The sequence below is a fragment of the Pteronotus mesoamericanus genome, unplaced genomic scaffold, assembly GCF_021234165.1.
Source record: "Pteronotus mesoamericanus isolate MK-2021 breed Mesoamerican mustached bat unplaced genomic scaffold, CSHL_Meso_final contig_657, whole genome shotgun sequence".
In the NCBI taxonomy this organism is placed as follows: Eukaryota; Metazoa; Chordata; class Mammalia; order Chiroptera; family Mormoopidae; genus Pteronotus; species Pteronotus mesoamericanus.
The window spans coordinates 1,196,498-1,216,559 of NW_026555229.1; the positions used below are offsets into that span (position 1 = coordinate 1,196,498).

Here is a 20,062-nt window from a genome sequence, read left to right on the forward strand (position 1 = left end):
TGATGGCCATGGCCAATAGTATATTTTATGTCAGAAAAAACCCCCAACATCTCAGAAGCTATTAACTTCAGTAAGAGTCCTGGTTCACAGGACTGAGGAATGAGATTACAAAAGAACTTTTAATCATTAGGAAAAGACCCAATAAAACTATACTTAAATGATCATTAATAGTGTGGCTTTTATATATCTGTGTGGGATGGAGAATAATTTCCTGGAAAACCACAAGATTTCTGATGTTTTATAAAGAAATAGGTCCAATACTAATTTTATTATGTGTTTATTTTTAAATTATTTATTTATTTAGAGGAGAAGGTAGGGAGAAAGAGAGGGAGAGAAACATCAATGTGAGAGAGAAACATAGATTCATTGCTTCTCACACATGTCCTAACTGGGGACTAGGCCCACAGCCTAGGCATGTGCCCTGATCGGGAATCGAACCAGCGACCTTTTGCTTCATGGGACAAAGCCCAACCAACTGAGCCATGCTGGCCAAAGCTTATTATATGTTTAAACATCAAATTAAGGACTTGTGTTTTGAAGGTAGACTTATGTGCCAGGGACTCAAAATTAGTGACATACTTTAGGCTCTATGTTCTCTGCACAGATTTCTGAAGCTCAGTGGTAATAATAGATATATAAGGAAATAGATAAATATTTCTATTTTAGGTTTTTTCTTCCTTTCCTGACCTCTTAGCAGAGAAAATGTCAAGGGCCCTCCTCTCTTTTTATAGCCAGAACTAAGATCTATGAGGACTGCAGAGTAATAAATAGGGTCCCTGGCATCCCAAGCTTCTGGTGCCAACCATTTATAGATGTTCTTTGGCAGCGTCACTGTTTTGAAAGCACTCTTAGTATTAATGCCCAAAGTGGGAAAAAAAATACATGGTACTGTAATTCCATATCTGGGAGATAATGGAAGAAAGAAATTTCTGGAAGGCCGATGGTCACTTGCTGTCCGAATTTCTACATCTGGGCACTTCTTGAAGGGCGAGCTTGGCTATTTGCAGATGGAAAGACCCAGATTCCAAACCCACCTCTTCCTCTAACCAACTGAATACTCTCAGTTCCAGACTTTGGTAGAACCTCAGATATGACTTCCATCTAAGGGGAGCTAGGACTAATCCCTCTTTCAAAGACTTTTTCAGATTGTTGTATGTGACCAGCCTTGGCATTTAAACAACCTCCTAAATTTGATTGCAACACTAACCTCCTGTTCATTGTTTCTCAGTCTTCATAGTTTGTTACTTACATATTTGTGTTACCTGCTCACAGGTTTTAATATAAGATGAAGGAACAGTGTTGGCCTGTTCAACAGAAAAGTTGAAGAATCATTTAAAAATGAGGATGTGTCTTCTTATTTGAATACTATAAGTACTAAATCATAACAACTTGTAGAAATTAGTCTGGATCAACACATAAGTGAGCCCTAATATAAGTACATTTTAGTAAAATCACTTGTAAAGTACATTTCTAATCAATCTTTCAGGCTTCTGACATATCAAATTAGAGGTAAGTTATTCCAATTAAGTCGTCACCTTTTTGGCAACAAGGATATGGATCAATATATTTGGCAATGGTGAATAAAGTCCTCAGTTTTTCACTTCTTCATGCCTTAGTAATATCTTCTTCAAGGAAAGCCCAAACCAGCAGGGCCACAACAATATCAGCAATAAGAGTGGTCTTAATGCCAGCATTTACACCATAAAACGCACCATGAAGACATCATTAACAGGCTGAAAATTGCTAGTCTCTAAGTCCTGAAGTAGACAGGTTTTAGGAGGTGGAATCAGCGTCCTCTGCGTGGAACCGGAGGAGGAGGAGGAAAGGTCTCCCTGGTCGGAGGCCTGAAATGAAAGATAAAGCAAGAACATGATCTTACATATCATTATGTGAACAAGCTTTCCTATGTCAGATACTGTGAATGAGAAAGTATTTGTCTTCCCTATTTGAAAATGCACTGTATTTCCTGTGATATTTATTGGCATCATTCATACATGGTACTGTGTTATGTGTATAATTATAACAGGTATTTTTATTTGAGATAGTGGAGTCTTTAACCTTTGTAATTAGTGCATAATAAATGTTTTAAAAAGAAATATAAAGCAACTACTTTAAAATGAATTTGATTAACTAGTTCTCAGTCATCCACGATTTGTTGCAAATCTGGTCTACTATACAAAGGCTACATTCCTCACTTAATGAAACTGGCGACACATAGGGACCTCTGAGTGACGTACATGCTAGCTCACAATCCTCACTGAACATTAGAATCACCAATCGAGCTTTGAAAAATACCAATCCCTAGGCTCTATCCCAGACGCATTCCATCATAATTTCTAGAAGATTGGGTTTATGCATCACAAATTTTTTAACAGCATCTCTCCTCCAACCAGTTGTATTAACCAAGTGTTTTCTTTCCTGATGCTTTGACATCTGGAGCCTTGCTGATCCTGGCCTGGAGAGGCTGCCCCTCCCACAGGAAGCTAATTCCTAGAGATAGCAAACCACTTGCCTGTGAGCACACCTTCCACAGGCAAATGAACCAACCCAGAGCCTACATCCCAACCACCTCCTTTATGGGGCTGTCACACACGCATGCATACACACAAACACACACACACACACACACACACACACGATGCGGGTGACTATCCACCTGCTCTAATCACCTCAGGGCCAGGTACTAAACAACTAGAGCCAGCCCCCTTGCTCCAGGCCTGCTGAAATTATTCAAAATAGTCAATTCTAAGTATGCTAAACCTGCCTCACTTGTTCCTTCCTGTGGAAACCACAACAGAGGCTCTTGCCCACGTTTTCTCCTCCACTTTCTCCTGACTAAACCTGAGTGCCCCTTCCTCTTGGGATCTAAGAATATAAAAAACTGTCTTTTCAGTGGCAATCATCTCCTGATCTGTGGACCTTGACATACCCGAATAGTGAAAAAGCCTACATTTTAAAACACCAGTGATTCAACTGTACAGCCAGGCAGAAGACAGACACACTGTAGTAGGAAGTTTCCTTGAGAGATGAATTGAGAATTTCTGGTCTCCTTCTGACAACTACTTCCTCATGGGATCACCAAGTGTGTTATTCCCAACTGCACGTTTGCTTTTCTAGAATCCCTGCTCCGTGTTACTCTGGATGGTTTTTGAGTTGTCCTAACTGACATTCCAGATAGACTTGGGCAAGTCTATTTATAGGCAGGTTCAACGATTGCAGGTTGTATTCCCACATGTGTGCTGTAAAACCAATATTAATTCTCTTGGAAGCAAGTCAATAAGTCAAGAAAGAGAGCTTTGTCAGGTGCTGTAATCAAACTGTGTTACCCTGGATTTGCGTACTTGAGGATTACACGAATCGATGAGTAAATATTTACTAAATGTCTTTTGAATGCAAGTTTTGTATAGGTCAAGGAAATGACAAAAATGGGAAAAGAAGGGCTGTCTCAGGAAAAGAGAGGGAGGAAGAAGTAGAAAAGAATAACCACAAGAATCCTCAGGAGGTCCTGCTGTGGCCCCTGGGAAGATATGGCTTTATGTGGCTGTCTCCTTATCCAGAGAAAACAAATGGACAGTCTCCTTCCATCTCCCCAGTCTGCCCTGTAGCCTTATAGGAGAAAGTCAGAGGTCAGTCAGATGATACAACTTCCTTCCTTCCTTCCTTCCTTCCTTCCTTCCTTCCTTCCTTCCTTCCTTCCTCCCTCCCTCCCTCCCTCCCTCCCTCCCTTCCTCCCTTCCTTCCTATAATAAAAAAACAAACATTTATCTACTATCCGGCTACTCCTGGATGTGGGATGAAATAACAGCAAGTAAAATGGGCATAGATGCCACCCTCAGAATACTGAGAATATAATGGATGAGACAGACAATAGAGAATATCGGCAAACTGTACCGGTGTTTTGGCCAGGGAAGTCATAACCTATGGGAATATTCAGTAGAGACATTTATGCACATGTCTGAAGGACAAGTTCCACTTCTCTGAACCCACCAAATGGAGGCAATGACACCTACATTTTGTGAGGCTTGAAGATGACTGTTGGGAAGCAGACAGCACAGTTTCTGGCTCAGAGCAGGCACTCAAGAAGTAAAGCTAGTGATTTCATCAATATACTTAAAGATCTATTCTTAGATCTTTTTCCTACATATGCCCCACGAGCCATACATTTTGTCTTCCACCACAAAGATCATGATGATCCCCTCCTGGCCCCTCTTCCTCCCTCTGCTGCCCCACGCTGCAGCTGAGGTGGGTCTACAAACACACCGTCTCTAAATTTCACTCTAATGAACAACCCCAGCTAAGGATTGGAAGTCCCATCTCAGGGACATGGATTTGTGATTATAGACATCTCAGAACCACGGGAGTAAAGGGTAATATAACAGAACCAAAGGGCAACCTGAGGGGAGATAACCTCTGCAGGGTGCTGGGGAGCAGGAGCTGGAGACACAATTGTTCAGAGACACCTGCATCCTGGTTGCTTTCTCCTCCCTGCTGAGTGTGACGTCTTGCTAATGATAAGTTTAGTTCAAGGACCCAGCAATCTGCTGTTGGTTAAGTCTTTTTAAACAGAACTGTTTTTTAGCTGGTATGCTTTTGCATGGTCGTAACATTGGTTAAAAAAAAAAAAAGTCTTATTAAGCTTCTCTATTAATTAGTAAATAGCCTCAGTCCCGAGTCCTCTCACTCCTGACCACTCCAGCCCCTCCTAGAAACACACAGACCTCTTTTATCAGTCAGCAGCTGAAGGGTTGACCCTGGTACTGCAGGAGGCTTCCAGAAGCCTGTTCTGATTATCTGACACATAGGCTTCGCCTTAAAGGGGAGCACATAGATTGTTAAAGGGATAGGCAAATCACTAGTAAGTGGTAAAATAAGTTCAAAAACAAAGAAGCAATGGCTTGGCAAGAATTGGCTTTTTTTCTAAACTGGCAGGGCCTTACCTATGAAGAGGGTGGCATTGCTAGGGGCCCACCCTCAGAGACTAGGAGGAATAGGAATGCTATGCAAAGACAGAGTGCATCTGCTCCTGTTTTTGCTATCACACGCCTTCCCTGGGAACTTACAACAGGAGGGAGAGCGAAGCTTCTTTCCTAAACTATAACCCACCTGCACTTGGTAGATGACTTGATAGCTAACTGTTTAGTAGGTAGGGAGTCCAAACCAAGCAGTATCAATCCAGCCATTCATGCATTTACATGGTAAATAGAAATATTTGTTAAATTTCTAATAGGGTCCAGTTACTGTGCTAAGCACGGGGGATAGTAGCAAAAAAAACATTTTTTTTTTTAATCAAAAACAGTTTCTATTCTTTTGAGGTACACCATCCACTTGAGGAGACAGATATGTAAGCAAGGACTGCAATGTGGAATGGATTATAATCAAGGTGTCTGGGGAATCAAAAGTTTCATCTAAGAACATTAGGGAAGGCTTCACAGAGAAGGTGATATTTGGACTGAGTCCTAAAGGTTGAGTAGGAGTTTTCGAAAGAGAGGGAGTTGGAAGGGAGTCGGAAGACAGTATATCAGGCAAAAGGAACAGATTGAGCAAAGACACAGTATAAGCTGGCACAGCTCCCCGGGAATTCTTAAGGGGCGGAGCACTGGTACAGACAGGGGAGGTATAGGACCTGAGGCTAGTTGGAGCCAGAGCATGCTACAAAATACCAAATTAAATTTGAAAGCTTTTATTTCAGGAAGTGACATCAGCAGATATTTCTGTTCTAGAAAGTGCACTCTCGTTGCGGCGTGGAGGAGGGACCGTGGGCCTGTGCGGGTGAACTTGGGTACTGGCAGATGGCGAGGAGGGGTGCCCGCGAGAGCTGAAAGGGCAGCCGAATGAACGGGGCCTGGAGACACGCTGGATGTGGGGGCTGCGAGGAAGGCTGGAGTGGAGTTAAACTCAGCTGAGCGGAGTTAAGTGTGAATGTTAAATATCCAAGTTCACAAGTGCCTGCCAGAGACTTGTCCCCAGGCAGGGTGGGTCCAGAGCCATGTTCCTCACTCACCACCGTACCATGCTGCCTCTCACCTTATTTTTCATTCCCAATTCCCTCTTGTCTCCTGGTTCCCAAGGCATTGTCCCCATAATACAGCCACGGGAATTAGTAGGGATCCAGATTTTAACCATATAGATAAAAATTATTCCGAAAAGTTGATGTTTGTCAATGGATTTCGTTGATGAAATATTTTTTCTTTTTCCCCCTATACTATTCTTAACCTCCCCCTGTCTATTTTGTACCAACTATTTATGCTGCTTATTCCCTGTACCTTTTCCCCTATTCTTTTCCCTCCCTCTCCCCTCTGTTTTACTGTCCATAGTTTTTGATCTTCTTTTTCTTAGGTAAGTCCCTTTAACACTTGCATATAACAAGGGCTCGGTGATGAACTCCTTTAACTTGACCTTATCTGGGAAGCACTTTATCTGCCCTTCCATTCTAAATGACAGCTTTGCTGGATAGAGTGATCTTGGATGTAGGTCCTTGTTTTTCATGACTTCGACAACTTCTTGCCAGCCCCTTCTTGCCTGCCAGGTTTCTTTGGAGAAATAAGCTGCTAGTCATATGGGAACTCCTTTGTAGGAAGCTGTCTCTTTTTCTCTTGTTGCTTTTAAGATTCTCTCCTTATCTTTAATCTTAGGTAACTTAATTACACTGTGCCTTGGTGTGTGCTTCCTTGGGTCCAACCTCTTTGGGACTCTCAGGCTTCCTGCATCTCCTGGAAGTCTATTTCTTTGGCCAGATTGGGGAGGTTCTCCTTCATTATTTTTTCAAATAAGTTTTCAATTTCTTACTCTTCCTCTCCTCCTTCTGGCTTGCCTGTGATTTGGAGGTTGGAGCATTTAAAGTTGTCCCAGAGGTTCCTAAGCCTCTCCTCATTTCTTTTGAATTCTGTTTCTTCATTCTGTTCTGGTTGAATGTTTATCTCTTCCTTCCGTTCCAAATCATTGATTTGAGTCCCGGTTTCCTTCCCTTTACTGTAGATTCCCTGTATATTTTTATTTATTTTACTTTGCATAGCCTTTGCTTTTCCCTCCATTTTGCAATCATACTCAACCAATTCAGTGAGCATCCAGATGACCAGAGTTCTGAACTGTGCATCTGATACACTGGCTATCTGCTCATCTCTTAGTTCTATTTTTGGAGCTTTGATCTGTTCTTTCATTTGGGCCGTATGTCTTTGTCTTGGCATGCCTTGGAAATCGTTGGAAGGGGTGGAGCTGATGAAATATTTCATTTGCCATTAAAAGGGTGTGCAACTGAATAAAGCGTCACTTAAATGAATTAAGAGTCCACACCAAAGTATGTCAAAAGCAGGTATTCCAGTTAGCGCTGCACTCATTCTTACGTCATCTTAGATGTCCCCAAATCCTACTCTCGGCTGAAATTTAAAGAGGAAGGAAAAACTTTCCTATCAGCTGCAACATTACCTTTGTGAGGCAGCTCGGGGAGGCACCCTGGGGGGCCTCTCAGTGGGCGGGGGTGGTGCTGCGTCCACTTGCAGGGGGCCTGGACTCCGACTTCTGGTAACCTCAGGGACTTCATTATCCTACAGCAAAACACATGAGAAGGAAAGGTGCAAATTACATTGAGCAACCAGCACAGACAGGTACCACCGTCCCAAAAGCCCCTTGAACCTCCTCAGGCTGTGCCTGAAGGTTTTATTCACAAACTGATCATCAGCCAAGCAAAACCAGGGCAGCCTTCCATCGGCTCCCACAGCTGCGAAGGAGACAGTCAGGCCCACGTTACCATTCATGGTCCTTGCTACTCAAAGCATGGTCTGTGGGCGATCAAGGTCAGTGTCACTTGGGAGCTTGTGAAAAATACAGGGTCTCAGGTTCCTCCTCATGCCTGCTCAATCGGAACCTGCATTTTAACAGGATCTGAGGTAATTCTGATGCATATTCAGATTTGAGAAGCACTGCTCTATATAACCAGATAGAGCTGGGGAAATTTTATTTTTAAACAGAAGTACCTTTTGGGGACAACAGAACCTTGAGTAGTCGTCAGTCATAGGGCAATACAAGGTGTGCACTGAAGGGGCAGCCCACCCCTAGGTCGCTTTCTCAGAGAGTCTCCTGGGTGATCCCCGCCCATGTGACTCCTCCCATTCCTCCCCGCCCCTGGTTCCCGGGTCAGGATAGAACCATAACCCAAATTGGGCCTCAGCCCAAGGCAGCCTGCTACTCTCTACTGGGAGGCCTTGTGGCTCTCGGGGGACATGATACATATGGAGAAGCAGAAAAGGCCAGGGAACTTTGAGAACAGAGAGCAGATATGCACAGAGAAGCACAGACGAAAGAGCCTGTGGCCCCAAGAAACACAGACCAGGGGCATCGGCTCTGGCATGTTTTGCCGCTCCTGATCCAGGCCCCAAACTGTGATCACTGTCCCCAGATTCCCTGAGACTCATCCAGCTCCTTCTCATAGAGACCCCTTTGGCTTAACTAGCCTGAGTGAATTTCTATTCCTCCCTCCTACATTTCTTTCCTCCCTCTCTCCCTTCCTCTTTTTATTGAGATGAAATTGATATAATATAAATTTAACCATTATAAAGCTGACAGCTCAGTGGCACTTAGTACATTCACAATATTGTGCAACCACCAACTTCCTCTATTTCCAAGTCATTTTCATCACCCCAAAACAAAATACTGTGCCCATTGAGCCAGTTCTCCTTATTTCTTCTTCTCCCTACCCTGCCCCTGGCAACCACCAATTTGCTTTCTGTCTCCATGGATCTGCCTATTCTGGACATTTCTTTTCTTTTTAAATTTTACTTATTTATTTTTAGAGGGAGAGAAACATTGATGTACGAGAGATACATCGATCAGTTGCCTCTTGCACGCCCCCAAGTGGGGAACCAGCCTGCAACCCAGGCATGTGCCCTGACTGGGAATGGAACCGGCGACCTTTCAGTTCATAGGCCAGCACTCAATCCAATTAGCTACACCAGCCAGGGCGATTCTGGACACTTCATATAAATGGAATCCTACAATATCTGACCCTTTGTGCTTGGCTTCTTTCACCCAGATTTCTGTTTCAAGCAATGAAATGACCTCTAGGACAAGACAGATGGGGCCAGGGTCCCAGCTCTCACCTCATTGTCCCCCTCCATCCCGCTGCTCACACTGAGGAGGCTCCGGGTGCTGGACCGGTTACTCGTGCTGCCTGAAGGGTACAAACAAAATCAGCAAGGCCATAGATGCTCTCAGGCCAAAATACAATGCACAACTCTAGCGCTTATTTTTACCAATAGAAACAACTCATAAGCTGTGAATCTGGGAGTCTTCAAAATGCTGCCATCTTACACCATTTTATTAGAGATCAGTTTTTCTTTTAGTATAAAACAAAATGGTTCACCTTTTTATTATACATGTTGCTTTACAGCTACTGTTTACTGAGGACATCCAACACAGTGTGTGCTTTAAAAACATGATCTTTCAACCCCTATGAAAATTCTATCTGCCATTAGTGCTCTGATTTGACAAGTAAGAGGAGACACTCTATTTTTCACTTGTTCAGGGGCTATTTCTAAGAGCTGCAAACAAGGTGCCTCATTAACACAGTAGGGAGTCCGTCAGTCTTGTAAAAGCTGCAAACAAATTTTGAGGCTGAAGTTTTTTACTTATTTAGAAATTATATCAAATATGTGCATGTATCATACATATACATACACCTTCTAATAAGGGGCCAGTTCAACACAAAACAAAATACAAAGCACAAATTTAAAAGTATAATTTATGTTCACGGTACAAACTGTATTTGTGTGTTTAGGTGCTCAAGGCTTTTGAATTGGGGATTTATCACTTATATCATTAAAGAAGCACTATCCAATGGAACTTTCTGGAAATGTTCTATTGTATGCTGTCCAATATGGGAGCTAGTATGAAATATGGCTAGTGCAACCGAGGAACTAAATTTTCCCTTTTCCTTATTTTTAATTAACTTAAATTTAAACAGCCATGTGTGGCCAGTGACTACCACACTGGACAGCATATGCAGTATTAGCACAAGCTCCAGCACACGGTGATCTAGCAAGAAGAGGAAGGGATAGCAGTTAATCAAACAACACAAGGACATTTTATTTTAACTTCAATTCACCAATATTGCCACTAACACTATGCCAAGTCTCAGGTTTGCTAAATTTCCACGTAAACAGCTCCTCATCAAATTAGTTGATAGGTAGAGTCTTAGTTTTGATTTCAATATGGTATCAACTTTGACTTAATTAATTTAGATGTTCACTTAAATAGAGAACATGAAGATTTTAATTCTGGATTATTTCTCAGGGCAGATTTTAAAAGTTAAAATAATATGTCAAAATATTTCTAGAAACCAGGGGATTGATTCAGAGTTTGTTTATTAGAAGCATGTGATCCTGTCCCTTCCTATTCAGTTACCTGCATAGAATACTGTTCACTGTGCCAGAATGTCCCCCAGCCCACCCCTATCCACAAGTCTAAAACCTCCTCAGTCTCCAATCCTCATGTCAAATGCTATCGAAACCTTTCTGGGTTCCTCCAGGTGGAAATAAGCCGTCCCGCCCATGGGCTGCCCCTCTGTGGGACCAAGCCTCCCATGCCATTGGTCGTTGTTCATCCCACTTCCTCACAATGAACCAGCCTTTTGCTGGAGGTTACCCACTAGGAGGGAGCAAAAAGCTGTCCAGGCACTGGCTCCAGGGCCCTGGAAATTCACACCCCCAGCTCTTATTGTCCCTACCGTTGGTGTTCTTAAATCTTTACCCCCTCGGTGTTTAGCATTGAACCTTGGCTCCCTGGACCAGCTGCCCTGGCCCTCTCCCCTCTGCCGGCTGACCACTTGCATCCCTTCCGGGCTGCACAGCTGCTGGAGACCTGAGCCTCGCTCATCTTCACCCTTGCCAGTGGGGAAAAGGGCAATGCCCAACCCTTATCAGGCTTCTGTCACCCGGGAAGAAGGATCAGACAAGCATCTAACTCGTGCTGTTCTTGTACTTTCTCTCCTCCATTGCTATCATGCGGAAGACAGGACTCATTTCTTCTTCATCATTATGTCTCCAGTATACAGTCTAGCTTAGTATGCACAGGGTGGTCCTCAACATTTGGTGGAAGAATGAATGACAAAAGAAAATGACCAAATATATGATCCTTAAGAAACCTGGATCACACAATCTAGGAAAAAGTCAAGTCTTTCTGTAATAAAACTTCTGTTCTCTCAAATAACATTAATAGTCTGGAGCTTAAAATTTTAGTTATAACCAGATTTAACCTTACAACTGTTTTTCTGTGGTTCCCCAGAGATGATAGCTACATTATAATAGAAATAGTGCTGTTTACAGGGCGTGACTTTGAGGGTACAAAGGCAGCGGCGTATCAGAGCTGGGCCATCCTGACTCTCCCTCCTTGCTCGATAAGCACTTGTACATTGGGGCTTGTCCTTGAATGTTCCATTTATGGATCTGGTTGCTATATAAGAAGTTTAGGCTACTGATAGAGGCCATATGTGGAGGGGCCCTAAAGTATGTGAGGCCGCCTCAGATATTCCAGCTCAAGCCAAGCTTATTGCTGAACACGGTATCTTGAGTGACTCCAGCTAACCCACAGGGAGCGAAAAAGAACAATCCCCAATTAGTTAACAATCAGGCATAAATGAATGGTGGCTTCAAGCTTCTACGTTTGGGGTGGTTTCTTGGACAGCAACTGATAACTAAAACTGTATAACAGATGCAGTCTACAGCCACAGGGCGGGGTAAAATCCATTGGTCTGTCATTTAATAACATTATCTAACCAGATGAGCTAGGCATTCCTAGGCAACAAATTACTGCACAAGGTGAGAAACACAGTTTACGTTTTCCATTCAGTGTTCACCCCAAGCTAACTCAAAGGCATAAAGCCTTTGAAATCAATCCGGATCTAAAATGAGGACTTTGCCTTTGCCTTAAGTTTCTGCTCCCTGACCCCTCTGGAACGCACTGCCCACACCCTGAGAGGGTGCATGCCACTCCTCTCCTCCACCAAAGTGTCTGAGAGATGGGCCACGCGTCCCTTGCCTCCTCCGTCACTCGGGATCCCTGGAAAAATCTCTTCCATTTTTGAACATATCAGAACTCTCTAAATGGCCTCAAGGCAATTTTAAGATATACATTGTCACCCCCATAATGTGAGGGGAGGCTTTCTCCTGTCCCGTCTAGACTTCCATCTGGTCATGTCACATGTTTTGGGTCTGTTTTAGCAGGTAATAGTGGCTGGAATATTAACCTGAGAGCAGCTGAATTCTACTCCCATTTTGCCAGTCACTGGCTGTGTGACCTTAGGCAAAAACTCTTTCCCTTTCTGGGTTACAAATACTCTACCTGTAAAGTGAGGAGGGAAACTAGATCAGAGGTTCTTGGCCTAAGCCCATGGATGGGCGAAAGTGTGTGTGTGCGCACCTGTATCCACACATGCGTATGAGCATTTTTTCATCCAGAGCATGTATCGGATTCTCAGAGGGGTTTGTGATGCAGACAAGACTAAGAATCCTGGGGTTTGATGCCCTCCCTGTTCCAACATCCATTGTCTGACAATCCTGTTCCAACATCCAAAGCCTGACATTTAAGGAGACAAGCCCTGAAATACAGCTTGTCTCTTGCTCTTTTACAGCACTCTGAGCTGTTCTGATAACACTAAAATGTATGAAAGAGAGGAAACTCAGCCTCCTTGAGTGGTGGAGTCAGCTAACACCGCCTTGGATGCGGAAACAAAGTCCCCAGCTCCTGCCGGCACATCAGCGTGTATTGTCTGTTGCAATCAGACTCCCATTCAAGCTTTCAAGCCAAAAGGAAGACATTTCCTAATTAAATCCTCAACCTATATTGTTGAAATTCTCAAATTTGAGTCCATTGTTTTCTAAGGTTTCTGACTTTGTGCCCTTTCCCTCTCCTTAACACAGCTGAGGAAGCAAAAAGAATAATCGTTAAAGTCTTGGCCCTGGATCCAGTCTGCCTGAGTTCAAAGCCCAGCTCTACCACTCATGGGCCATTTAACGAGGGCAAGGCACTTAAGTCTCCAGTCTCCTCCCATAGAGTCACTGTGATAATTAAAGCAGAGGATCCATAGGAGACACTTAGCATGTAGTAAATGCTCAATAAATGTTAACCAGTATTGTTACTAGGTTTTTCTACTTATTAAGGGGATAGAATAGTAATTATCACGTGATCTGGCTTCAGGGGATATTTGTGTAATGGATCTTTGGTCTCTGAAGTAAGGCAAAACTCACAGGTTAGATGTTCCCCATTTCTAACACCTCCCAAACCCAAATCAGGCTCCAACTGAGATGTGCTGGACTCCCAACAGCGTGTTTCCAAGGCCCAAAGGCTCCAGCCAGCTGGAGTCCCGCTATGACCGCGCCGCAGACCCCACCCCCGTCAGCCTGCTCACTTGCTGTGCTGGAGGTACTGTCTGTCTTCCAGTCTCCTCGTCTTAGCTCAGTCCTTGGGGGGAAGACGCTTTTCCTGGGGCCGCTCTCATAGACTCCAAACTCTACTTTCCCAGGCAGGTGCTGTGAGTGCCGAATGGGGACGGTGATCTCCAGGGCTGGAATTAGAGGAAAAAGGGATAAGCTTCAAGGCACTAGACTGCCATTTACTAAACTGCTTCGCTGCTCCCTCTCCGCCTGCCTCCTTCACCTGAACCTGGAGGAGGGCGAGGGCAGCAGAGGGGTGGGGATAGGGAAAAGAGGAGGGAAAGAGGAGGGGGAAAAGGAAGGGGGCCCTAACCATTCAGCACCGAAACGCCACAGAATCCTGTGGCACAATTGTTGAGGGACAAAGGGGAGGGATGGAGGATGTCAGAAAGAGCAGAGAAATGCTTCCCTACCAGGGAGTGGACAGAATGTAGGGGTGGGAAAGGTTTGGGGCTCCAGCTGCCACACCCCAGCTGTGGGACGGGAGGCATTCAGGCAACCTCTCTGAATTACTTCTCTTTCTGAGGAGGGGATGTGAGCATCATTGATCCTCATCACAGGTTATCTGGAGAATCAGGCAGAATGCTAAGAGCAGCCATATTTTTACCTCCCTGAAACCACCCAACATCGTGAAAGAAATACTACTGTCACTGTTCCCAGCAGAAACTAAGGCACAGAGAAGTGCCGTAGCACGCCTTCATCGTATAGCTGATAAGTGGCACAGCTGGGATTCAAACCAGGCTTCGAAGTCCAGGCTCTTCACCACCACTCACACTCCCTCTCAGTCCCTTAATAAATGATAGATGGGGGGTGGGTGGGCCACGACTGACAACAATGACCCACAGAGTCATGAAAGGAGGTCTATGGGGCCTGTGAAAGATTTTCTGATGAGCGAAACTGATGGGTGGATTTAGACCCCACAGATTCAGAAAGATAGGTTATCTCTTTGCCCTGCAAAGCACTAAGTCAATCTCTTTGTTGACTTAGCCTTGCCCAGCAGTTGTTCTTTGTTCCTTCCTAGATTTCCACCCCTGGGTTCTATGCCCTGAAAAATCCTGCCACAAGAGCAGAATAAAGCATCTGTGGGTGGCATACCAGCTTCCTCCCCAGGAAAGTGCGCAAGCCAGGTGAGCTCCCCGCAGCTGCCCCGAGGCAGGGCCTCTGGGAAGAGTGTGAGCTCTGGTATCTGTGGCCCTTATCTCCGAGGTACCACTTCCTCCCCCACCCCCTCCTCTATGAAATGGGCATTGCAGGAAGTTCAGGGAGGCCAGGGGCAGAGGTAGGTCTGCTAATGGAAGACAGAAGTCTGCCAATAAGGGTAGACATAAAAGCTAGAAGAGTGGGAAAAAGCAGGGGTGAAAACAGGTAGACCTGGCATATGGTAAACATTCTGCCCAGAGAATAATAAAAGGGCACATCGCTGGCTTGTGCAGGCACAAGCTCTCCTCATTCCAGAGACTCTGGTTCCGAGTGCAGCATAGGGTCCTAGTACTAAACCAGCTCTCCAGGTCCCTGTGTAACACTGGTGTTTTTCATGTCCTTGGGCTCTCTCGGTCACAACGGAGGGGCGGACGTATCCACCCATTCTTGGAACTACACAGGCAGGGTGGACCCACACATGGGTGTGAGCCCATAGGTTCTTAGAGCCCCAGAGGCTGCTATACCTTTTTATCCCTCAGCTTTGACCTAGCACGTTTTTTTAAATAACAGCTTTGTAAAGAGAGGTTCCTGTCTGTTTCATTCACTTCAGTGAGGCAATATTCTACTCTCAACCTGTTCTAGGAGGAATAAAAGTAAAGTATGAAGGGAGTTAGACGTTCAAAAAAATCAAGTAGAGCCCGTCTTAATGTCTACAAAAGCTTGATAGTCTTTCAATAAAGGAACAATTCCAGGAATAATAGTTATTGTTATTGGGTTGTATAGGGCTTTTCCCAAAGTGTGTTCATATGTGTTGTTATGTCTCCTTTGAAGTTCACTATTTTTCCATTAAGTAAGCTAAGTCAGGTGTAACCATGGATGAGGAAACTGAGGCACAGAGTGGCTCAGGGAAGTGTCCTGGATTATAAAGTTATTCAGTGACAAAGCGGGGGATCAGGAATGAGGTTTCCTGGGGCCCAGCCTGCCGCTCTTTGCCCTGCCTCAGACCGGCCACAGACACACCCAGAACACAAATGTTGATTGTCTCCTCTGTGGGGCCGACATGTCCAGCAAGGCAGGAGCCCCGCCAGCCCCCCTCCGAGCTCCTACACCTTCGCCACTCTGCGCCGTCCCAGTGAGAGCACAGCGGCTCCCTGCCCCTGAAGAAAGACAGGCAAGTCACTATGAACAGAGTCTTATTTTTTAATTATCCTCAGTGTGCTAGCCCAAATTACAGAATCATTGTTTTTCTTTTTAAGGCAAAGGAGGTTTCTGAATGAACAGAGGCAGTCCTTGTGTCACAGTGAGTTCCATTTCTTGAAAATGTCCTTTAAACAGAAATGTCATCCGTCAACTCTAATTTTCCTATAGATCAATGTTATCCTGTGCCAACGGTTTTCAATTGTTTTTTTTTTTTTTTGTGAAGCAGAATTCTTTCCTCTAGTGAAAACAGAAGCTCAGTGTAGAAAGCAGATTCTTTTAAAGGAGCTGTGATGGTTGGCACTCAATAAATGGCCTCAAACCCTGTCCCAATCCTGATCTGCTCCCCCATGCCCCATCTCATCCCCCGTTCCCACCCCCTACTCCCACAAGTATACGCACAGCAGCTCTGCTGCACCCCAGCGTGAAAGCGCCCAGACTAGGCAATTACAAGTTAGTATGTCACTAAATACATACATACATACATATATATATATTATATATATATAAAATTAAGTTTTATGGAGCTTACTAATAGATCATATTTACTCAACGATATATAATGCCTTCTCTTTGGCAGATGCTCTGAATCCCTTGGGCCATGACGTCTGGTACAGGGTCCAGACCCTCCTGAACTGCTGAGGTCTTGTCTGCAAGCCAGCATGCACCCCTCCCCAGCAGGCTCAACCAAAGACCCGGGAGCTGGTGTCTAAATGCCCAGCCCTCTTATCCCTCCTGCATCACCACGTGCCTCACCAAATTGCAGCTTTCGGGAAGCTGCCTATATTTAAAAGCTTGAATGTTTTATTTAATTAAGGCTTCTTTCTTTAGGTCCATGTGCTCCAGTTTTAAAGAGCACCTCCGTCCTTTTACTACCTACAGCTTTATCGTCCAATCCAAGGATGACTTGCAGATCTTGAACCTGATTTTCCATTTTTTCTTTTTTCTCTTCCTCTCAACCAAGAGGGCAGACAGGTGTGATCTTGACTAATGGCCTACATTTAAAATCTAGTCACTGAAGCAAACATCTAAGGATGCTCTCTCTGACCTGCTGCCTCTTTACCCTCTTCTCCCACACAATTGAAATCATTAATATTCACTAGGCTATTACTATACACAAAGCACTGTGCTAGGTATTGTGGGACAGGCTCTAGTTGGGGAAACTGGACCTTCACAAATAAAAGACTAACTCATAAACAACCAGATGGCGAAGATTGCATCTTAGGGATCTCTGTATTTGGCAGAGTGCCTGGTGCTTAATAAACATTTGTGGAATGAATAAATGATGCCATCAAACATTTTACCGACATCAACCATTCCCACAAAGATTTCTTGAGCCCCATCAATGTACTGTGCTACACGCATGGGATTCAGCTGAGACAAAACAGACAAGTTCTAACCCTTACAGAGCTTTCAATAGGTGAGGAGGTGGCGCTGGGGAGGGGGCGGGAATAATCATGAGAACAGGAACATGGGATAATTCCAGTCTGTGATGTGTGAAAAGAGAGAGTGAGCAGTGGCATAGAAGGCTACTCTGGAGGAGGCTTCTCTGAAGAAGGGGGGAACTTACAGCCAAGCACTGAAGGGTGAAAGGAGCCAGCCAGTAAAGATGTGGGAAAAGAGGCAGAGTGGGGGCCGCAAGTGCAAAGGCCCTGGGGAGAATGCTCTTGGCTTGATAGAGCAACAAAAAGAGTCCATTATGACGAGAGAGCACAGGGTGAAGGGAAAAGTGGGGGATGAGCTCAGAGGTCAGACCAGGTAGGACCTCGTAGGCCGCAGTGAGGAGTATGATTTTCCTCTGAGTGGGACAAGAGCCCCTGGAGGGTTTTGGGCAAGGGAGTGGCATGATCTGACTGTTTATTTTTTAAAGGTCTGTGACTGTAGTTTGGAGATTTTAGTTTGTAGACATGAGGAGATGATTGAAGAGGCTCCTGCATCAATCCAGGAAAAGGTGACGGCAGGCTGGCCGCAGATGCGGTGTGGGAGGGTGTCGGAAATGAGCAGGCTTAAGCGGTGTGTGGGAATAGCTGATGGTTTGAATGAAGGAATGAAGTACCAGCGATCAGAGGCAGCAAAAAAGAAAGAAGTATCAGATGAATGGAAAGATAACAGTTGTACAGATGCTCAAATGAGGGAGGGATACAATGGCCTGGAGTAGTCCGGGAAGGCTCCACTGGGAACAGGCTGCCAGGCTGGGTCTTGTAGTCCAGCCGTTTTCATACAGGTGAGAAGGGAGGGGCATGAGCAAGGGACGCGTGGCAGGAAGATGCCCTGTTTGCAGAGCGGGGTGTTACCAGCCTGACCAAGTTCATGGGAAGTTGGGCTGTTGACAGAAGCTGAAGACAGACTACGGAACTTATACGCAGACTTAACTCTTTATGTAGTGATGTTCCATTCCAGATCAGAAAGCCTTTTTTTTTTTTTTTTTGCCAGCTTCTCTTGGTGTAAGGCTGGCCAGTGTAAACCATAGAGACCCACTATGCCACAGCTTCTTATTGGGAAAATGCAGTGTGAGCAAACGCCCACTCCTTGCTTAGGGGTGATGGTGCCACGTGGGTAGCAGCTGAGAGTGGATGGGTCAAGGGAGACAGAGGGGTACAACTGGAATTCATGGCCCTGCTATTGAACCCCCATGACTCATGGCAGGAGCCCTGCTAGGCCTAGGTCCTAGGCTTCTGAAGCAGTGTGTGGCGTGGATGCCGATGGCACAATTCTCTGCTTGAATCAAAACAGATACTCGGCACAGAGGATTTTCTCCTTTCTCTCTCAAAAAACCTGTCTTCCTAAATGCCCAGGGGAGAGTTAGTGCCTGGGGGAAAAGCATTGCCATCCTCTTTGAGTGGGAGAGTAGGGGGATGCAGAGTTCAAGCCATTCATTCACTCACTTGCTGACATGTCTTATGCTCCAGGTACAAGACACGCAGAATTAACAAGACAGAGCTGTGGCCCAAAAGGAACTCACAGTCTAGTGGGGGACCCAGATATGTAAACAAGGCGACAGGTGCTAGACAAGCCGTCTGCACACTCAGGCCCCAGCAGAAAGGAGAGTCAAGGGCACCAGATTACAGCCAAGTCCTTCACAATGCAGCACCCCCAGGAAGCCACATACCTGTCTGCTTTCCTGTTTTTTGCTTCTCTCTCTGTCTTCGGGTGATGCTATCTCTTAGCCGTTTAAGATTTTCCTGGAAAGAAATTAGTTTGTTTTTAAAGTATGCATAAGAATTATACCCTCCGGGCATTAGAGTTTCTTTTTCTGTTTTTTATGCTGTTTGTGAGGCACATCAAAATGCAATAACATCTCCAACATGCAAACGAGGCTGAGTGCATTTGACTCCCAGGGAAATCTAAGCATTTTTGGAAGTTGTGCCTGAAGAGGAGAGAGATGCCTTGTCCACAACCAAGTGTCTCCCCTCCCCACTCATTCCCAGTTCCTTCCCAGCCTCATAACCTACTGCCCCTCTCCTTGTATGCTCCTTAACCAAGCTAGTCTGTTACCTGCTCACAAAACACTCCTTGCACTTTCCTGCCTCTGAGACTGTTCTCTCACGATTTCCCTGATCTTGAAGGACATTGATTGCAGTCCATAAGTCTGTTGCAGGCCTGGGTTAAGGCTCACCTTCTCCCTAAAGCCTCCCCACACTGCTCCAGCCCTTAGTGACTGCCCATGCCATCTGGCACTGGGCTATGCTCTCTCTCTCTCTCTCTCTGTGTGTATGTGCGCGCGTGTAAGTGTGTGTGACCTTCAGAGGTACTCTGAACCCCTGAAGGGCAAGAGACCAGGTCCTATATCTGCCCATAATCCTGGAGTCTGGTCTATTATAGTCATTTGATAAATGTTGAGTAGACATGTGAGGGTTGACCTTTGTTGCTATTTTAATCAATAAACAACAACCACCTAGAAGTGAAGTGTCTGTGCGTTCTAGGGAAAATGCCCCAGGAACTCACATCCAGACATGCAGAAAGTTCACATGAGAGAACCCAGACCGGAAAGGTTGGTTGGGTTGTGACTGTAGCCAAGAGACTGAGCCTGGTCCAGGAAGCAGTGGGGAAACACTGGAAGCAGTGTGTGTGTATGAGTATGTTTTTGAAGTTGGGTGGTTTTATATCAGTGACTTGGTTTGTTCATTTAATCATATTTGTTGGGAGTTTTCCAAGTTCTCTCTGAGTTCTGAAGTGTGATAGTTCTGTGGGAGTCTTGCCATTAGGAGCACAGAGAGGGACTCTGAAAAGAAAAGAGCTAGAAAGCAAAGGTTTACAGCCGCAGAATTTGGGTTTACAGTTGAGTCTTTGTTCTTGATCTCCAG

General features: G+C 45.0%; 1 protein-coding gene across 1 annotated transcript in view; it reads right to left on the reverse strand.

Moving 5' to 3' along the window:
• Positions 1–317: 317 nt before the first annotated feature.
• Positions 318–20,062, reverse strand: part of PIK3AP1 (phosphoinositide-3-kinase adaptor protein 1) — a 97,125-nt gene continuing 77,380 nt past the window's right edge. The window contains exons 13-17 of the mRNA XM_054581295.1: positions 18,868–18,940; positions 13,397–13,552; positions 9,093–9,163; positions 7,423–7,541; positions 318–1,844 (exon numbers count right to left, since the gene is read on the reverse strand). Of these exons, the coding sequence (XP_054437270.1) occupies positions 1,787–1,844; positions 7,423–7,541; positions 9,093–9,163; positions 13,397–13,552; positions 18,868–18,940 (477 nt within the window). The 3' untranslated portion in view covers positions 318–1,786. The remainder of the gene's footprint in view (positions 1,845–7,422; positions 7,542–9,092; positions 9,164–13,396; positions 13,553–18,867; positions 18,941–20,062) is intronic.